The sequence below is a fragment of the Diabrotica undecimpunctata genome, chromosome 1, assembly GCF_040954645.1.
Source record: "Diabrotica undecimpunctata isolate CICGRU chromosome 1, icDiaUnde3, whole genome shotgun sequence".
Taxonomy (NCBI): Eukaryota; Metazoa; Arthropoda; class Insecta; order Coleoptera; family Chrysomelidae; genus Diabrotica; species Diabrotica undecimpunctata.
Genome location: NC_092803.1, coordinates 34,527,503 through 34,546,379, shown reverse-complemented (window position 1 = coordinate 34,546,379; position 18,877 = coordinate 34,527,503). Strand labels below are relative to the sequence as shown.

At 34.4% G+C, this 18,877-nt stretch overlaps 2 protein-coding genes across 2 annotated transcripts; both read right to left on the bottom strand.

The window, feature by feature from the left end:
- Positions 1–6,751: 6,751 nt before the first annotated feature.
- On the bottom strand, positions 6,752–7,847 carry Dtwd2 (DTW domain containing 2). The gene is made up of 2 exons (XM_072540355.1): positions 7,554–7,847; positions 6,752–7,496 (listed from the first exon to the last, which is right to left on the bottom strand). The coding sequence occupies exons 1-2, from the start codon at positions 7,640–7,642 to the stop codon at positions 6,812–6,814; spliced, it is 774 nt and encodes a 257-aa protein (XP_072396456.1). The 5' UTR covers positions 7,643–7,847; the 3' UTR covers positions 6,752–6,811.
- A 5,418-nt stretch (positions 7,848–13,265) lies between these two features.
- On the bottom strand, positions 13,266–14,208 carry Yip1d1 (Yip1 domain-containing 1). The gene is made up of 2 exons (XM_072540344.1): positions 14,026–14,208; positions 13,266–13,973 (listed from the first exon to the last, which is right to left on the bottom strand). The coding sequence occupies exons 1-2, from the start codon at positions 14,168–14,170 to the stop codon at positions 13,342–13,344; spliced, it is 777 nt and encodes a 258-aa protein (XP_072396445.1). The 5' UTR covers positions 14,171–14,208; the 3' UTR covers positions 13,266–13,341.
- Positions 14,209–18,877: the final 4,669 nt, after the last annotated feature.

Genomic DNA, 18,877 nt, shown 5'->3' with positions numbered 1-18,877 from the left:
AACATCTGCGTCTGACTCAGAGTGGGCGGCTGAATCGAAACTCACCAACCCGTTTTAGCAGGCGTGGTGTTTTAATCGCCAAAAAACCCTCAATAAAATGTCAAGGTTCAGAACTAAAATACCCCAGGCAAGCAGAACAAATCGTATCTAGTATAAGTGCCCTAAAAAACTGTTTTCAAGTTATTAGGGCCCTAAACTCTATACATTTTTTTAACGAATTTTTAATGAGATTTGGGCGCGAAGTAGGTACCAAAACTCCTTTTGGTTCCGGCAAGCTTTCCTCATCTTCACCACTTTTTTAGGCCACGAGCCGCCGCTGATATTTTGTGTCTTTCCGTTTCATTAATGTTCTCGTTGCAATGAAATCGACATACATGGCTACAGACTTTTAGTTCTCTGGCTTTCTGTGGTTTATTTTTTCGTCTGACATACACTTTTCTTTCAGTTCGCATTTTCTTTGCTATGTTTCCAAATTTTGGGGTCTCGCTTAAGTTTTCTTATTGTTTCAGGAGTATATGTAAATAGTCATTGGTTTCAGAGAAAAGCTCGCCAACCTCTGTGTCATCATCCGCTTGTTCTTCTTTATTCGGTATATAATCTGAATCGTCGTCAATTTGAAAAGGACCAGATTCTTCTGCAACAAATACGAAATATTGAATTTTATAGAAAACCCTAGTGATGGTGCGTGGCAGTGGCGGATCTAGACATTTAACTTGGGATGGGAAATTTTCCTTATGAGGGAAACTTTCAATGAAACACCCACCAAGACATAAAAAAATAAATCCAAATCCCATAAAAGATATACTTAAATACTACCTTATATGCATAAAGTTCCCTTAATTTTCCTAACTAATGTGTTTTTTGGGTTGGATTTGTCTGTATGTGGTTTAGGTTCCAAGTCATCTAATACACTCGCGATCATAAAATCCGGGTCACCTTGAAAATTTCAAGTTTCTTGAATATTTTTGCATCTGGTGCAGTCATAACCTTTTTTTAGAGAAGAAAAAAAAAACGGATTGTTTACTGTCTTTATTGAAAAAGCAGAAAACAAACCAAATTGTTGATAAAACAGACATACGAAAAAAATAATGAAAAATACAGAACGTGGTAAAACACTGGAATTTCAATGACTAATATCTTGTATTACCTCCCCTTGCTCTAATAACCTCTTACAGACGACGGGGCAAACTCTTAATTTTTCTCCGGATTACATGTTGTGGTATGTTATTCCGTCTTCTTCTTCAGGTTCCTTCTCCTATCGGAGGTTGGAAATCATCATCGCTATTTTAATTTTATTGGCCGCGCTTCTGAATAATTCTTATGAACTGCAACCGAACCACTCTCTCAAATTTCTTAGCCAGGATATTTTGCGTCGTCCTGGGTTTCTCTTTCCTTGCATAATTAACCTAAGTAATACGTACTTCTCGCCCCTCATTATATGACCCAGATATTGAATCTTTCTAATTTTAACAGTTTTTATGACTTCACATTCTTTCTTCATTCTTTGTAACACCTCTATATTAGTTACTTTTTCAGTCCACGATATTCTGTGGATTCTCCTTTAGCACCACATCTCAAAGGAGTTTAATTTTTTGATTTCAGACTGTTTTATTGTCCACGCTTCCATGCCGTATAGTAAAGTAGAAAAAATGTAACAACGTAGCATTCTTGTGCGGATCTCTAGATAAGGTTACAGTTGCAAAGTAAGTTCTTCAATTTTATGAACGTGTTTCTTGCCATTTCTATTCTAGATCTGATTTCTTTTGTTTGATCTCCATCTTCGGTTAGCCACGTTCCTAAATATTTATATGTTGTTACTCTTTCGATTGTTGTATTATTGATGATCAGATTATCTACATTTTGTGGTTTTTTTTGAGAATATCATTGATTTCGGTTTCTTGAGATTCATTTGCAGTCCGTAACTTTCACATGCATTGTATACATGTTGTATTATGTACTGTAGATCTTCCATGTCACTTGCAAATATGACCGTATATCTAATATTATTAATGCTATTTCTGTTGACCAAAATACCTTCCACAATATCCAATAAAGCTTCTTGAAATATCACTTCACTGTAGACGTTGAATAAGAGTGGTGAAAGTATGCACCCTTGTCGAACTCCTCTAAGTATACTTACTTCCTCTGTTAGTTCTTCTTCGACTCTTATTCTTGCTTTCTGATTATGATACAGATTCGATATAATTTGTAGATCTCTACTATCTATGTTTTTGGTCTTAAGAATACTTAAAAGCTTTTCATGTTGAATTCTGTTAAAAGCTTTTTTAAAATCTATGAAGCAAACATATATGTCCTGATTCATATCCAGACATCGTTGTGTCAGAACATTGACTCCGAATAATGCTTCTCTAGTTCCTAGACCCTTTCTAAAACCCATCTGTGAATCACTTATTTCTTGTTCTAATTTCATGTGGATTCTGTTATGTATGATTTTAAGAAAGGTTTTCAATGTGTGGCTCATTAATGCAATTGTCCAATAGTCATTGCAATCTTTAACATTTGTGATTTTTGGAATCGTTACAAAAGTTGAGAGAAGCCATTCTTTGGGTATGTGTCCCGTCTTGTATATGGAGTTAAAAAGGTCTACCAAGACATCAATATTATCTTCATCAATTATCTTCAATAGTTCAATTGGTATATTATCGGGTCCTGTAGCTTTTCTACCTTTTGTGTGTTTTATGACATAAATAACTTCCTCTTTCATTATTTCTGGTCCCGTGATTTCTCCGTCAACTTCTAATTGTTCTACTTCTTGGTCATAAAATAGGTGTTCAATGTATTCTTTCCATCTACGTAATTTGCCTTGTGTTTCAGTTATAGTGGTACCATCTGCATTTATTAATATCCCGATTGGTTTGTTACGATTTCCTGAAATCATTTCTTTAACGTTCTTATGGGTGTTGAAAGTGTCATACCTTGCCTCACATTCCTCAATTTCTTCACATTTAATAGACATCCATGTTTCCTTAGCTTGTTTTATTTTCTGTTTTATTTGTTTATTAATTTCTTGATATTTAATTTTATTTTTGTTTTTATGTATTTTTCTTTAGTCCATCTTTTCGAGAATTTCTTGTGTCATCCATTCTTGTTTGGCAGCTTTTGTAAATGTTAATGTTTTCCGTCCCACAGTCTCTATTGTGTTCTTTATATTCTTCCATGTTGTTTCAATATCTGTAGTGTTCTTATTTTGTTGTTTTATTTCTTGGATACTCTGATTTATTTTATTTCGAGTTTCTTGGTATGTATTTGGTTCTCTTAGTTTATCAATGTATATTTGTGGTCTAGATCCTTTCATTAATGGTTTTCTCAATCTTACATTCATATTTGCTACTACTGGGTTGTGGTCCGAGTTTACATCTGCTCCAGGGTAATAGAGTTCTTGTACCTGTTCCTTATCAAGATGTAATCTATTTGATTTCTTATAATTCTATATTTGTTGTCTCCAGGAGCTTTCCACGTGTAGAGCCGGCGATTTGGTAATTTAAACATTATATTCATAACTACCTGTTCTTCTGTTTGGCACATCTGAATGAGTCTTTCACCACGCTCATTTCGCTCTCCCAATCCATACATTCCAACACAACTCTCCACACTTCCTCAGCCCACTTTGTTTCCAATTGCTCGTAGAAATCTTCTATTTCTTGTTCGTCCTTGTCAGCTGTTGGTGCATATACTTGAATAACATTCATTTTCCCCATATTGGTGTTAATTTGTAGCATTATAATGCGATTCGAAAGCGGGGTGAAACCAAGTACGGATTTATCTATTTCCTTGCTTACCATTATGGCCACACCATATCGGTTTGTTCTATCAGAATATCCACTATAATATATAGCTCCGTTTCTAGTTCGTTGTTTTCCAGACCCTGGCCATTGTACATCGCTTATTCCCAGAATTTCGATATTTAATCTTTCAATTTCTATCCAATATTATCCACTTTACCTGATTGTAGTAAGCTTTGTACGTTCCATGTTGCAATTCTCATATTTCCTCTTGCGATATTTTTTAAAAGTGTTCCATTATTTAGATCACAGGGATTTTGCTGGCTTACGACCTGGGAAGCCCTGTGGCTAACTTGTGAATTACTTCCCCTGCCGGATCTTGATTTCCGCGGCCCATGATCAGTAAGGTTACTCATTTGGTTATTGCTAGCCATGATGGTTGTACTAGGGATGCTCTTGTGAGCCTTTACTACAGTGGTTTCCCTGGCCTTCTGTAGCCCTATGTCGTTGACCATCTTCCTGGTTCATCCGCCTTTGAGACCGATTTCTCGATCTCAGGACAAAGGAGTGCCCTTCCATTAACCAGCTCGTCTGCCCGAAGCCGTACGCCAGTACCTGGGGGATTGCTTATACCGGCAATCGCTCGGTGGTTTTTCGTCATATCTGGCTACCCTCACTTTGTTTAGCCTGCAGACCAATGCAGTTGCCCAGGGTGTGGCACGAGGAGCCATAAGTGAGAGTTAGGTGTCTTATGAGGACCAGTTATCAAGAACCATCTCCCGTCTATGACGCTCGATGTGGTCGTTCCGATATATTATTCCATATATATATATATATATATATATATATATATATATATATATATATATATATATATATATATATATATATATATATATATATATATATATATATATATATATATATATATATATATATATATATATATATATATATATATATATATATATATATATATATATATATATATATATATATATATATATATATATATATATATATATATATATATATATATATATATATATATATATATCTTACTAACAGATCCTTAAGCTCGTGTGCGTTGTTAGGAGGAGGTGCATGGGTTTGAATACGTTTTTTTAAATCGTCCCATAGATGTTCGATGGGATTCAGGTCCGGAGACCTAGCTTCTCAAGGTAACCTCGTAATTCCAACCTCGTCCAAGTATTGCATACTGATCCTGCCAACGTGCGGTCGTTGCCAGGATCAGTACTCAATACTTGGACGAGGTTTATTGCCACCATAAAAACGGCGTCTTCTCCAAGCCCTGCCTTGGTGGGCATAACATGTTCTTCCAGAATCTCCGTAATGTACCTTCGTGCAGTTAAGGACCCATTTTCGATGAAGGGTAATTATGTGCGGAAGTCGGAAGATACAAATCCCTCAGGCCATGACCGAGCATCCACCAAAGGGCATTCTTGGAGCAATGCAAGCTTGTGAAAATCGTTCACCGGTTCTCCTCCAAACTCTTACACGTCTATCGGATCCAGTTAAGCAGAAACAGGATTCATCTAAGAATAAAACTTTGCTCCAATCATTAATTCCCCAATGCGCGTATTGTCGAGCAAAAGCTAGTCGTGCAACTCGGATGCGCTCGGCGAAGTGACGGTCCTGTAGCCATTACCCGAGAAGAAGTGTAGTCCAGAAGAACGAAGTCTTCTCCTGACTGTTGCAACGCTAACATTGCAATTTCGTACTTCCTGTAGATGATTTCGATGCATAACCGCAGTTGAGGTCCGGTTTCGTAAAGCCTGAAACACAAAGAAACGGTCATCTCTTGCCGTGGTCGTTCTTCTTCGTTCAGAGCCAGGTCGTCTGGTTAGCAAACCCGTCTCCTGAAAGCGTTGAAGCACTCGTTGAAAAGTAGAAAGGCTTACGCCAACAGTCCTTGCGACTTGCCGTTGAGTGTGATCGTCTTCCACAAGCGCAACAATGCGTGCCGTTTCAACAACAGTCAAAGGCATTTTTGGCAAAAAAAAAACAATAATAAACACTAATTATGGCACTAATGGTGGCAATAATAAACGTTTGTTTGTTGCGTTTGAACAGAAAGTCGAAGCACAAATGAGACATTTAAAACAAGCGGCAGTTACACGTACCGTTAATTTTGGAAGTATATAGTTTTCCGCGAAATCGGCATTATTGGAATTCTTTGTTACAAAGGAAACCGCTAAGCCGACAACAATTCTCAGAAACATGCATTAGTTTGTATTTGTGTTATTATTATTATTAGTATATTTTTGTGTTTCAAAAATTTTTTTCTTTAATTTTGGACCTTGTTAGGGGGAAAATTTCCCCAATTTCCCTCCCCATAGATCCGCCACTGGTGTGTGGACCTTTGTTTATTTACATTTTTACTTTCAACTTACAACAAAATATAACCTATATTAGACTCGAAAATTAAATTTTATCGTGTTATGTAATTTGATTTAATTTACTTACCATTAGTCACCCGGCTGTTATCCATAGTGTAACTACAACTTGTATGTTGCATCTTAATTATTCTTTAAAATTCGACACAAATTTAATATTTATTTACTTGAAAATAATCCTGTGTTTTATGTTTTTTACAGAATACTAAAAACAGTTTTGTGGTAATAAGGTTCAAGCCCACCTAAACCTGTTTACTACCAATCCAAACTGCAATTGTTTTCATTAAATTAAAAGTAACGGCGACTACAGGGGCAAAATATGCTTGAATCATTTTACCATCAAGTTATAATACCATTTAAGTATGTGAATCTGTACTTCGAGTATATTTTTAGAAAAGTGCACTTAAACCCTTTTACTTCCAACCCCCTCATTTATAAATATTTGTTCATGAATGCTTGAACCTTTTTTTGCATTGATTTTTACATTTTTTTCATTTACTTCCTATATAACAAAATTTATTAATTTTCTCCATTTACTTTTCATCTACAATTATTTTGCTGGAAATCAAATGGAATTAATAAAACTTGATAAACTGCATAAATATTTAATAAAAAATTCTATAAGATAATTTTCAATTTTATAATAAAATTTCATGAACCCTTATCACAATTATTAGTCATATTTTCTGCTTCTCTCAATACTCTATTTAACCTTTTCCCAATCAGCTTAGGATATGTATTGTTTTTAATCCTAAATTCCTTGCTTTGGTGTGAAACAGCCCCATTCTGTAACTGAAACTCACACATCGCTTTAAGAGGCTGCAATAACTTTTCTCTGTAGCTATAATCATTTTCTAAAAGACTCAATGTTAAAGCTGCTGTTTCTATAGTGCTCAAACAACCATCAGTAGGCTGAGTTCTAATTATGTAATTACTTGTATCATTATTAAGAATCTTAATTTGTTTAATATTGTGTAAAATTGAACTAGATGTGTATATTGCTTTTGCTTGTGGCCAAGTACCATCTATAAGTACTATATTATAAAACTTATGAGAATTTTCTTTAAGCACTTCTCTAATGTCTACAGCTGTTTTGCTTGGATAAAGCAATAGTGTATTTGAAGCAGTTAATATATCTTCTAGAATATTATACTTTCCTGGGAAGCGTTTACCCTTAAATACAAGGCATTTTGAAGAATCTAAACCTAATTGTAACATAGTGGCAGTTCTAAGGCACCTTTTTTCTTCTGCTGGGTGTTGTAACAGTATTATACTACTTTTTGGGCACATAGGTGGAACTGGTATCCATTTACAATAGCAAACTGTGGAAGGACGACTAAAAAATGCGATATTTAATATTTATGTACAAACAGATAAATATTTTCGAACTTACTGGCACTTAGAGCATATATCTCTCATTATCGGAGGATCTGCATGAATTGAAGCCAAGTCTGATAAAGCATTAAGTTCTTCCTCAATCATGACTGATTTTTAAATTTATAATTGTAAAAGAATTCATTAAAATCTATACAGCAGGACTTATTGAGAGATAGACACTTGCTACATCCAGTATTATTTATTTGTATGTAAAGTATATGACATAAAAGTAATATTCTTATTGATAATCATAACATAGTTGGGAATAAAAGTATGGTTAGGGACAAAGACCATTTACACCAATAGGGAGAAATGCATTACTGCCAACCATAACCATTCTTCTTTTTAGTGTTAATAGCATGAATGTAAATCCCACCAATTAAAAAGACGAGGGCGTTTATGGTTTTTTGCTTAGAACAGGAATTTTTGAAACACAGCTAGATGGGAGCTAACGCTACATTCGCTCGTAGGAATGTTTGTCGAAAGAGCATACTTTTCGTGGCTGTGTGACCAAACATACCTTGTATCCATAAGTCACAATTTAACAATCTATAATCTTATCCTATCTCATAGCAAATTAACAATCAACCCACCCCAATGACGAATAAGGTGAAATATTTGGGTTTCCATCTTGACCAAAAATTAACCTGAAGGACACATATTCTAGCAAAAAAGCAGCAAATGAACTATCACAATGGAAAAAAATCAAAATTGGCACCAAGTCCAGTAATTAAACGTGAAATGCGGCGGATACTCTGTAATTTTCCGTGTCGCCACTGAATTGCATGAAAATTTGGATGTAGGTTCTACTTATCCTTATCCTCTACTTCACTTTTGGACTTGTGCCGTTGGTTGCTTTTTATTTTTTAGGTTTGAAAGCTACCCCTATTAGAAAAAAATCGTATAATTGTAAATTAAAGCAGGCAATTGAACCAAATCATCTTTTAATGAAGTAAATGAATGTCAATTGACATTAGACAACATAATTTAAGATTTTATCACAGTTTAACCCCCTAAATCTCCCCTCCTAGATTAGTTATAATTAAAAAAATGTCCTTGAATACATTATCTCGCTTAGTTTTGATACTAGAAACTAAAAAAATAAAGCTTTTCTAAACACTTTGAGTCTTTTCCCGAAAAAAGCTTCATTTTTTGGTTATTTCACGTTGGAATATTCGATTTGGAATGAAGGGTACAGGAATAAAAGGGGCGCATCGACATTTTGTTCGTTTTGAGTAAATCAATATTTAAGGGGTAATTTACACATGGCCTCTTTAAAACACACATAAATAACTATAAAATAATATTCTCTTATTACCGAATGTCTGTATAATATGAATTTACTTTTGTTTGTCTAATTATGTACTCGTTATAGACGATCTGTTAACATTCACGCACCATGTCAGATATCTGCAAAGGAACACGGGGTTCATTCTTGCAATGTGCCCCTTTTTGTACTGTATCTAAACGCATAGTCTCCGTAACGATTAAACAAAAGTTGGGTTTATCTGTGGGGAAATTAATGCAAATAAGGTTTCTACTGTTTATTGACATAGTAATAGATGTTTAATTTTACAATGTTACATTAGTTTAAAAAAAACTTACTAAGTACTTATAATATTTAATGTTAGTGTAGTATTCGGCCGCATTCGGTGAACAGAACTTCTTTAAATCTTACAGGTCCTTATATTTTTCTGCAGAAATTGGCAAAACATCTACATAGGCAGATCCTTGTAGTATGAATTCAGTACCAAGCATATTTTTTATGCGCTTTTTGTTTTTTCCAGCGATAAAGGCCTGTTCCCACACTCCATTGTATGTTGAACAGAAGTAGATGTTAATGTTTGAATTAGTAATTTTTAGTTCCTTTATCGGTCGTGATGGAAATGTTGATTTCTTGGCATATATCGTATCAAGATGGGGTGTCCAACTTCGAAAATATGAATGGTCAACATTAATTACCTCAAATGGCGTCAGTGTTTGACGAGCATCCTTAACTACCTTAATCCAATCGTCAGGAACCTCTGTCCTAGCTGCAGATTTGATAAGTCCCATATTTTTATTGCACTCTAAGTATGAGTGCCCTCTTACTGGAAATGTCATCATTAGAGATTCCAACTTTTTTTCTACATGAACTAAATGATGAAGTAACCGAAACATCGTAAAATTTTTGTTTTGGCCACTGCAAGAATCACAAAAGATACTTAGGTGTTTTGTAATTCGTCGCATAATATTGTACACGAAGTGGTGAACAAGAGATCAAAAGTCATCACTACCTTTCTTCCTCTCTATTTCTGGATACATATTAGAAGATACTTTGTGATGTAGCCAGTACGTGAATATTAAATACGTATGCAGAAAGTTGCCTTTTATAGTAGGCATCATTAGTTTGAATATTAGGTACTGGAAGATTTTTTCCGTAATCTATGCTGACAGATTCTGAAAAATTTGCGTTATTTCTACTGTTAATTCGAGACTGTCGTTTTCTGTCATAGAAAGTGCCTGCTTTTAGTTTATGTATTTTGTTTTCTACATGTAATTTGTAAATCTCACGATCAAGGGATGCTGAGCGATTCGGATGATTTGTACCTTTTTTTTTCAACGTCTAATGCTTTAACTTTAATTTGATATTCATCACATACACTACAAGTATCTGTGCGTGGATAACCAAAACTTATATTAAAATCTGTGCAGAATATACTCCGGTATGTTTTATAAGATACTGTCACGTCTTTGTTGTTCTCTAGAAACATCCTGTACATTTTTTTACGTTTAATTCTTCTGGTATATACAGCTTTGTTGAGTAGTGAAGACTATAAGGGCTGGTCCGTCCCTTGAATGAGTTGATGTATCCGCATACTTTACTTTCAATTTCGTCGTCAAGTCTGTGGTGGTTTCCATGTTTTCCACTTGTATCACTTGGGGCGATCCCTGTTTTCGTCAGACTACTGACTAAATATTCAATTTTCTTCTTAGTTATACCATGAATCGACATAAAAGCTTTCTTACATACAGTAACCTCTGTCACCCAAGACTTTATCATAGCGAGCAACCTATACTTGTGGACAGTGTCATAATGGCGTGCATCTTCATTCTTCACTGGAAAAACTGAGATCAAACCACTCAAATAGCTATATTGTACATCATGAGATTCAAGAATATTCAAATTTTGCAGAATAGTTTGTCGAGCTTGTTCTGGTATTTGCTCGAAACACTTCCTTTTACACTCACATGATAGTTCCGGTTCATGACTCGGGAGTTTTATTTTTTTTAACAACGTCTGCCATCCGTCCGTGTGACTTTCTTTTCTTAGTTTTTGGCTCTACACACACTCCCATACTATCAATACTAGTTTCATTACTCATTTTAATTCTTACGAACACTATTTTAGCTAAACAACAAACACATCAAAAACGTATAATCTCTCTTCAAAGAACGCGTAAGAGTAAAGTATGACGCAACAATGAACAGTTGTTACTGAAAGTATGGCGAATTTCTCAGGTCAGGTAATGTGCGCGTGCTTTCGCTGAACACACATAAACAGCCCCTTCTATCGCTTTTTAGCCTGTAATGTGCCCCTTATTTACTAGTTTGTATCGCAGTCAGCACCTTTTATTCCTGTACGGGATTATAATTTTATGAAATATAAGCGGAATGAGCCCCGTTCATCAACTTTTAAAAGCACTGGATGATTCGCCATAAAAACTGAAACAACTTAGCATAATAAGGTGTAAAACTCAAAAAATGTGGATGAGCCCCTTTTATTGCTGTACCCTATGACAAATGAGAACCTACTTTTCATGAGCTACAACTCTGCTTCTACTGGGCCTACAGACTTCATAAGTACCTACACAATTTTTTTGCTATTTTATAAGCTCAATTTTTAAAAAAATATTTTTTTCAACAAATAATTACTTTTTGAGTTATTTGTGAAAAACAGTCAGAAAACATGGTTTTAATTTTGGAAAAAAAAACATTTGCACTAGCAGTTAAGTCAAAAAATATGAACTTAGTGAAAAAACTCTATAGAATAAAAGTTGCTTAGAATTAGTCAATTGATCCATTTTCAGAATCATTTTGAAGGTTTGTTTTTTCCCACCTGAGAAGAGGTGGCTAAAACTGATGATAATGACAAATCTGATAAGGGAAAATGTATGCCAAAATGATCGTGACATCTTATTAAAATTCTGATCACCTATACAAATAAGACTACATATTGTAACTAAAAAAGTTAAGCTTTAATATCCTGTGCTTCAAGTAAAAAGCCACCAAACTAGTGTAACATTACAGCTGAATTTACTTTCTGTATAATTTTCGAACAATAAAGTTATATACAGTCTTTAATTAAGTGCTTTTTATCTTTAAATTTAAATAAAACAAAATGTGGGTGAGATATCATTGGGGCATCTCGATGCTATTATATTATATGGAATATAACATCATTCAAATGTTCACTGCAGCTTCTCTGGATGGCACGCATCCAAAATGTGCAAGACTCCTCATGACAAATAGATCAAGCTGAATTTGACCAGTGGCATAGTAGCTGGAAGCTCAAAGTCCAGACACCGCATTTAAATCAGTCATTTCATTTACCAACTTTCTTGTCTCGAATGTGATAGGCAGTATATAGGGCATACATCACAGATGTTTAAACAAAGAATAAAGCAGCACAAAAGTGATTGCAAAACAGAAATTTTGTGCAGTACATACCAACACTACAAGCCACACATTTAATTTATCTGATGTTAAGATCTTAAATATAAATAAAAGACGTATTGAAATTGCCAGGTCTACCTTTATAAAAATGAAAAAATTATTTTGTAATTGTGATATTAGTATTCAGCTACGAACTAGAATGTTAAAATGCTATGTATTCAGTACTTTGCTTTACGGTGTTGAGGCATGGACTCTTAAACAGAAGAATGTTAAAAATCTTGAAAGCTTTGAGATGTGGTGCTACCGCCGTATACTAAAAATAAGTTGGGTGGATAAAATTACAAATGAAGAGGTAATACACAGAATAAATAACGATCCAGAAGTTATACTGAATATCAAAAAGAAAGAGAAAACTTTGGCCACCTGATGAGAGGACAAAAGTACACATTCCTACAAAATATAATACAAGGAAAAATCCAAGGATGCAAAAATCCAGGCCGTAGAAGAATGTCCTGGATGAGAAATTTAAGAGAGTGGTTTGGCTGTACCACTAACGAATTATTCAAAACAGCAGTAAATAAAATTAGAATCGTCCTAATATCCAATCTCCAATAGGAGAGGCACTCAAAGAAGAAGCGGATCTTAAATATACACAACAAATATTAAAAACACTATTTCTTGAAATGTAACAATCAACAAAAACTCAATTAATTATAAAAAAGACATCTGCAAGTTAAGCAACATGTATTCTAATATTTTAAAATTCTGAAAAACTAAAAATACCTATCATCTAGTTTGATAATAAAACTCGTGTTTTCCTAATGAAACATGTGAGAAACAGGCTGAAATCACTGCTACCTTGTATGTTCGTAGAATAACTTGAATTGTTCATAGAGAATTTGTTTCATAAAATAAAATTCGGCATTTCGTAAGTTGCAAGATTGTGAATGTTATGTTTGTATATAATTGTTAGTTATTGTTTGTATATAATTTGTTAGTATGATTCTGATGAAGTTGAAAAAATAAAATCTTTTAGTTATGTATTTTCACTAAGACTAATCATACTCAAGTCAGTATTATAAATTTTTTATTACACTGTTAAAAAATTCTAGAAAATATACATAAATACTCTGAAACAAAGAAATAAGTTAAAATAGTACTAACAAAGTAATGACACCATATACCAGCATGCAAGGGTAAGCAATGAGAGGTTGTTGCTCCTTATCTCCAGAAACAGCAATAAATAATCTAGATGCAGATAAACTTGACCAAGCAATAGTCAGAATAGCAAGGAATAATCCAGTAGGACCATTGAGCCTAAAAAATATTCCTAAGCTTGATAATGCAACTATTGGAATGAGACAGTATCCTAAAATGCTTCCTACTATAGTAAGGCTAAATGTTCCACTATCTGGTGACATCAAGGACAATAAAGCATACATTAGTATGCATGATATCATTGAAATACCATATATGTAACCACTCTTTCCAGCTAAGAATAAATTGGCAGCTAATAGAAGACAAAAGAATATGGGTCCAACTACATCCGAGTCTTTTGTAAGATATTCAGCGTCATCGGCTAGGCTGTGACCTCGTAGGGGATTCAAAACTGCCAATATTTTTTCTAATATACGATCGGGATAGATTTCTAACTCTTCTAATAAGGGCGGTTCATCAAATTCATCTTCACCTTTTCCTATATTGTCATATTGCTCAGGAATGAGCATTTGCGGTGTATTGGCAAATGACTGATCATTGTATTCAATATTTGTGTTGAATTCTAAAAATGAAGTCTCTTACAATTCAAAAATCTTGTTTATGTTTAATCTTACCTAAAGTTTGATTTTGGAACTGAGTGTAATCCTGTTCATAATACCCTTGGTTGTTTGGAGGATTCTGTTGTGACCAATAATAGTCCTGTTGGTTTGAATTAATATAATCTCCCATTTTTATATCTTTATTTTGTACAATACACATAACCTATAATGACGTGTCGTTGTCATTTTAATTTAAATTTCCTCTTCTTTTAAAATAGTGGTTGCACTTTTACTCTATATAGCAAGGAATCACTTTTACTCATCTTATGAGTTTTATGTCTTGCCATAATGTTTGAATGACGAGATTCATGAATCCAGTAGTTTTTGAATAATTTTTGATTTGTAAAAATGTTGCATCTCGGATCTCTAACAACCAGATTTGCATAGGTATATCAAAGCAAAGTTGAACTTGTTGACCAGCTTATTACCAACAATCCCACTATCAAAGTAAACGCCCTAGACCTACCTATTAGATTAGCTACTCCAGCAAGACGTACCATAATTTCGAATATATGTCCTCCCATTCCTCACGATCTCGTAGAAAATGCTTTAAACGGCCTTAGTTTAAAACTTGCTTCTGTCGTCTCTTTCTTAAAAGCTGGAATTCAAGATATTTTATTTCGAAGCAAGTATACATAGTTCCACTTACTGAAAATTATGAACCTCAGACCTAACTAGTCGTTGAATTCGATTTCACACCATACCGTAAAGTTTTATTTACTGATAGAATGGAATGCTTTACTTGTAAGCAAACTGGCTACAGCTGCAAGTTGTACAAATTGTTAAAACTCTAATGTTCCTCTACTTGCAGGTGAACAATTATCGGTAAAAAAAACCTCATCAGCTACTATTTTAGAACAATTATCTGGTGAACCTATACAAGGACAAAAAAGAGCACTTTCTAGTTCACTCAGCACACCGGCACAGAATAAATAATAATCAGAATGCCCACTCTCAGATGCCGCCTTTGAAGTGTGTCAGCACGCGATCGCCATATTTTAAACACAAACATAGACTCGAATTGAGAAATTTGTGACAAGTGTTACGATAGATAATGACGTGTCGTATGACTCAAAACTGTAAACATGTTTTTCTAATAAGTATTTTTTAGTACGCAATATCCAAGGGACCCCTACGCTAAAACCAGTTTCAGCCGTCGACCGACTTCTAGTAAATTTGCCGAAAGACCAGTCCTTGAGTCACCTTCTCGTCTATTCTATAGAATCCCGTTCTAATGGATGAAAGGTCATCGATTCATCGCCAGAACTTCGAGAATAACGGCATTTTATATTTAAAGAAGGAATTCTGTTGTAAAGGGACAGTTAGTTTTTGAACATCGCGTCGCGTTTTAAAATGTAACGCACGTATTATAATAAATGTAGAATAATTATATAATTATTGGTGTAAAATAAATTAGTAATAAAGACTTTAATAAATTTGTAAGTGTTATAAATAGAACCTTTAATAATAAATAAAAACAATAAATTAGATTAATAAAAATATTACACAAGCTACTACAGAACTGTAATTATTAATTTACTAAATTTAAAATAATTTAATCTATTCTTCAACTAAAAGTACGAATCAAATAGTGCATATTATGTCTATGGTTGCCGTAAATAAATTAAACCGGGTTAATTTTTCTATGCAGAAAAAATTTCACTGAAAATCACTGTAGTGGTTCCGTTTAAAACATGGCTGAAAGCAGAGTGGGCATTCTGATTGTTTATTATTCTGTGACACCAGGCCCTCAGTCTCTTGACCAACTTATATCTAATCCTCAAATTGAAAACTCGCCATTGAAGCCTCCTCCTAAAGACTTAATAATAGAAAAAAGCACAACACACGTATAAAAGAAGAAGCCAAAAATGGATCCCGCAGATAAATTCAAAATATCAGATGCATCAAAGCAAATAATCAAGGATCTTTACACGAAAAACCCACAAAGCTTCTTTACTCCATCAGATCATCTCATAGCCTTTATTGAGAACGCTCCGTCAAGTAGTAATCTCATAATAGAAACCCAACAAATTATTTCTGACATTAATTCATTTTTATCTGACATGTATGCAATTTATCCACTCCTAACCACCAGATCACTAAAAAAAAAAGTTCAAAAGAATATCAAAGAAGCTCAAACAGAAATTACCTTCAGAATTAGACACATAGATTAGTGTCACAAACATTTCTTGATACTTCTGACGATTATGACCCAACCGAACATTCACAACATTCTGAAACTTCAATCACTAACTTTCACACTTATTCTATGAAATTGAGACGGATTCTTTTGCCACTTAGAAAGAATCCAACTACTTATCAGCAACACCAATCCAAATATAATATGCATACAAGAAACCGATTTCAAACAAAATCATAACATTGATCTTAGGGGATATGAAGGATATCATTATTATCACGTAAGAACAGAATGCCTTAGAGCAAGTAGAGGAACCTCAATTTTTGTCGAAAAAGACGTCTATTCAACTCATTTGTTTTTAGTTACAAACCTAGAAGCAATCGCAGTAACCATATGGTGGCCTCTAAGAGAATAACTATTTGTAGTATATATATCCCACCGTGTTACAATCCCACTGAAGCTGAACTGGTAGACTTAATTTTTCAACTTCCAGCACCAGTTTTAATTGTCGGAGACTTTAATGCCCACACTATTGCATGGGGTTCACAAACCATGTACGCCAAAGGAAAAGTTGTAGAGAACGTACTAAACATAGAGATACTAGGTTTAATTTTTGATAGTCGACTAACATGGAAACCACAGACTACAAACGTCAAAGCTAATTCCTCAACTATTAAAATCTATTAAAATCTGTGGCAAACCACCACTGGGGAGCTGATGAAGATTAAGGTATACAGATCTCTCATTCGCTCTCGACTGGATTATGAATGCTTTGTATACATGTCAGCATCAAAGACTGATTTAAGGACTTTTGACATCATTCAGAATATCTTCTACTTCTTGGAGATCTTTCGATCTGTTTAATTCTGAAGCTGCCTCTGGTTAATTTCCTGGGAGGTAGATCTATCCCTCCATCTTTTAGGTGGTCTCCCGGGAGGTCTTGAACCGGGCGGGTTGTTTTCTAGGGCAATTTTTAGGAGTATATTCTTTTCTCTATCTAATTCAGAATATCCCATTACGAATATGTCTGAGAGCTTTCAGATCCAGTCCCACCGAAATTCTTCGCTGTTAAACAGATGAACCTCCCGTTTCTCTTCGCAGGCAACAAGTTCTTCTGACATACTTTGCTAGAGTGTCTTCGAATCAAAACAACCTTATATATAAGCAAATTTACAAACCCTACAATTGTGAGCCTAACAGTAAATACCAGACATTACCTTAAATTTTACTTCCCCTTTCACGACCTGTTGATTTTTCAAGAACAGATACTAATATACTGTCATCAACTCCTCCTTGGATTAATAACACACCAAAAATTACAAATTTACCAAAAATAACACACACTAATAATTATCACAAAAATGAAACCAACAGCCAAAGTCTGAGACAATATTTCCTAGAGCTGGTCAACACAAACTCATATGACGAGATTTTCTACACAGATGCATCTAAAACTGAGACAAGTGTCGATATTCTGTAACACCTGCAAATAGTATCATTCAGAAGTTCTGCCTTTCATCCACCTCTATCCATACAGGAGAGCTGTACGCCATCCTACGAGCATTAAAATTCTTATGTAACCAAACTTAATCCAAGAACACTGCAATATGTACAGATTCGATGTCTTCCATCGACTCAATTAAAAATATATATTCCGAACATCCATTATTTCATGCCTTACATAAAGCAACAAGCTGTCTCACTTCTGGAACAAACATAACATTAATCTGGATTCCTTCACACGTTGGTATTTTATGAGACTGCTGTAAAAAAAGCAATTACATCCAAATCAGACATCAAATCTGTTCAACTAGCACCAGATCCACTCAGGGCCCTGATTCTATTTCATTTCGATGTCGAAATTTAAAAGCGACTACGCCATGACAGTCGCAATCGCTAGCGATTCTGATTCATTTCGATTGTAGTTAAAACTGGGGATATTTACTTTATCATTTTGACACTGCTGAAAATTTGGGTTGGCCCTGTTGTTTATTGGCTGCACTACGCTTGTTGAATGTTTGTTTTGTTTATGTTACGTGAACGTCTTTTTTTTCTTGTTTGAGTTGTTAAATCATAAATAGTGGCCATTCTCAATTATATTTTGAATTGAAAGAAAAGATGGCAAGAAAAAAAAGGCGATGTGGGAGATCCTTAAGTTATAATCACTAAGATTTGACTTAGTGGTTATATTCTAATATATTTTTAAATTTACTGCAGCTTAGTAATACTAACCCTAAACATTTTAGGTATCCTAGAGGCATAAACATCTTCTTCCAAATATGGTTCTAATACCCTTATTAAATAATTTGCAGCTTGTTTATTAAGCCGGAATTGCTGCCTAAATTGAGCATCACTTAGTGAAAAAGAATTTTGAGTATCCCGTAACATTCTTCTTATCCTCCGTTATGAGCGTCGGATATCTATCCTCTCTAATTCCTCCAAAACTAGCAAATGTCCGTAAAACACAGCCATATTAATACTTTTTGCCTGTTTTCCTTGCAAGGATCAAAACACCACCTACCTAAACTGAACCTAAGTTCACTTCTCCCAGTCCAGTCAGTCATGTCAGATTAATTTCGACTCGAAATTAAATTTCAACCACTTTCTTGAAGTTGAAATTAATTTCGATAAATCGAAATTTAGTGACGTCTTTTGGTTAGTTCAGCTGAAATCCACAAGGTTCGCAAAGTCGCATTTCGACGTCGCCATATTAATTTCGACATGTTT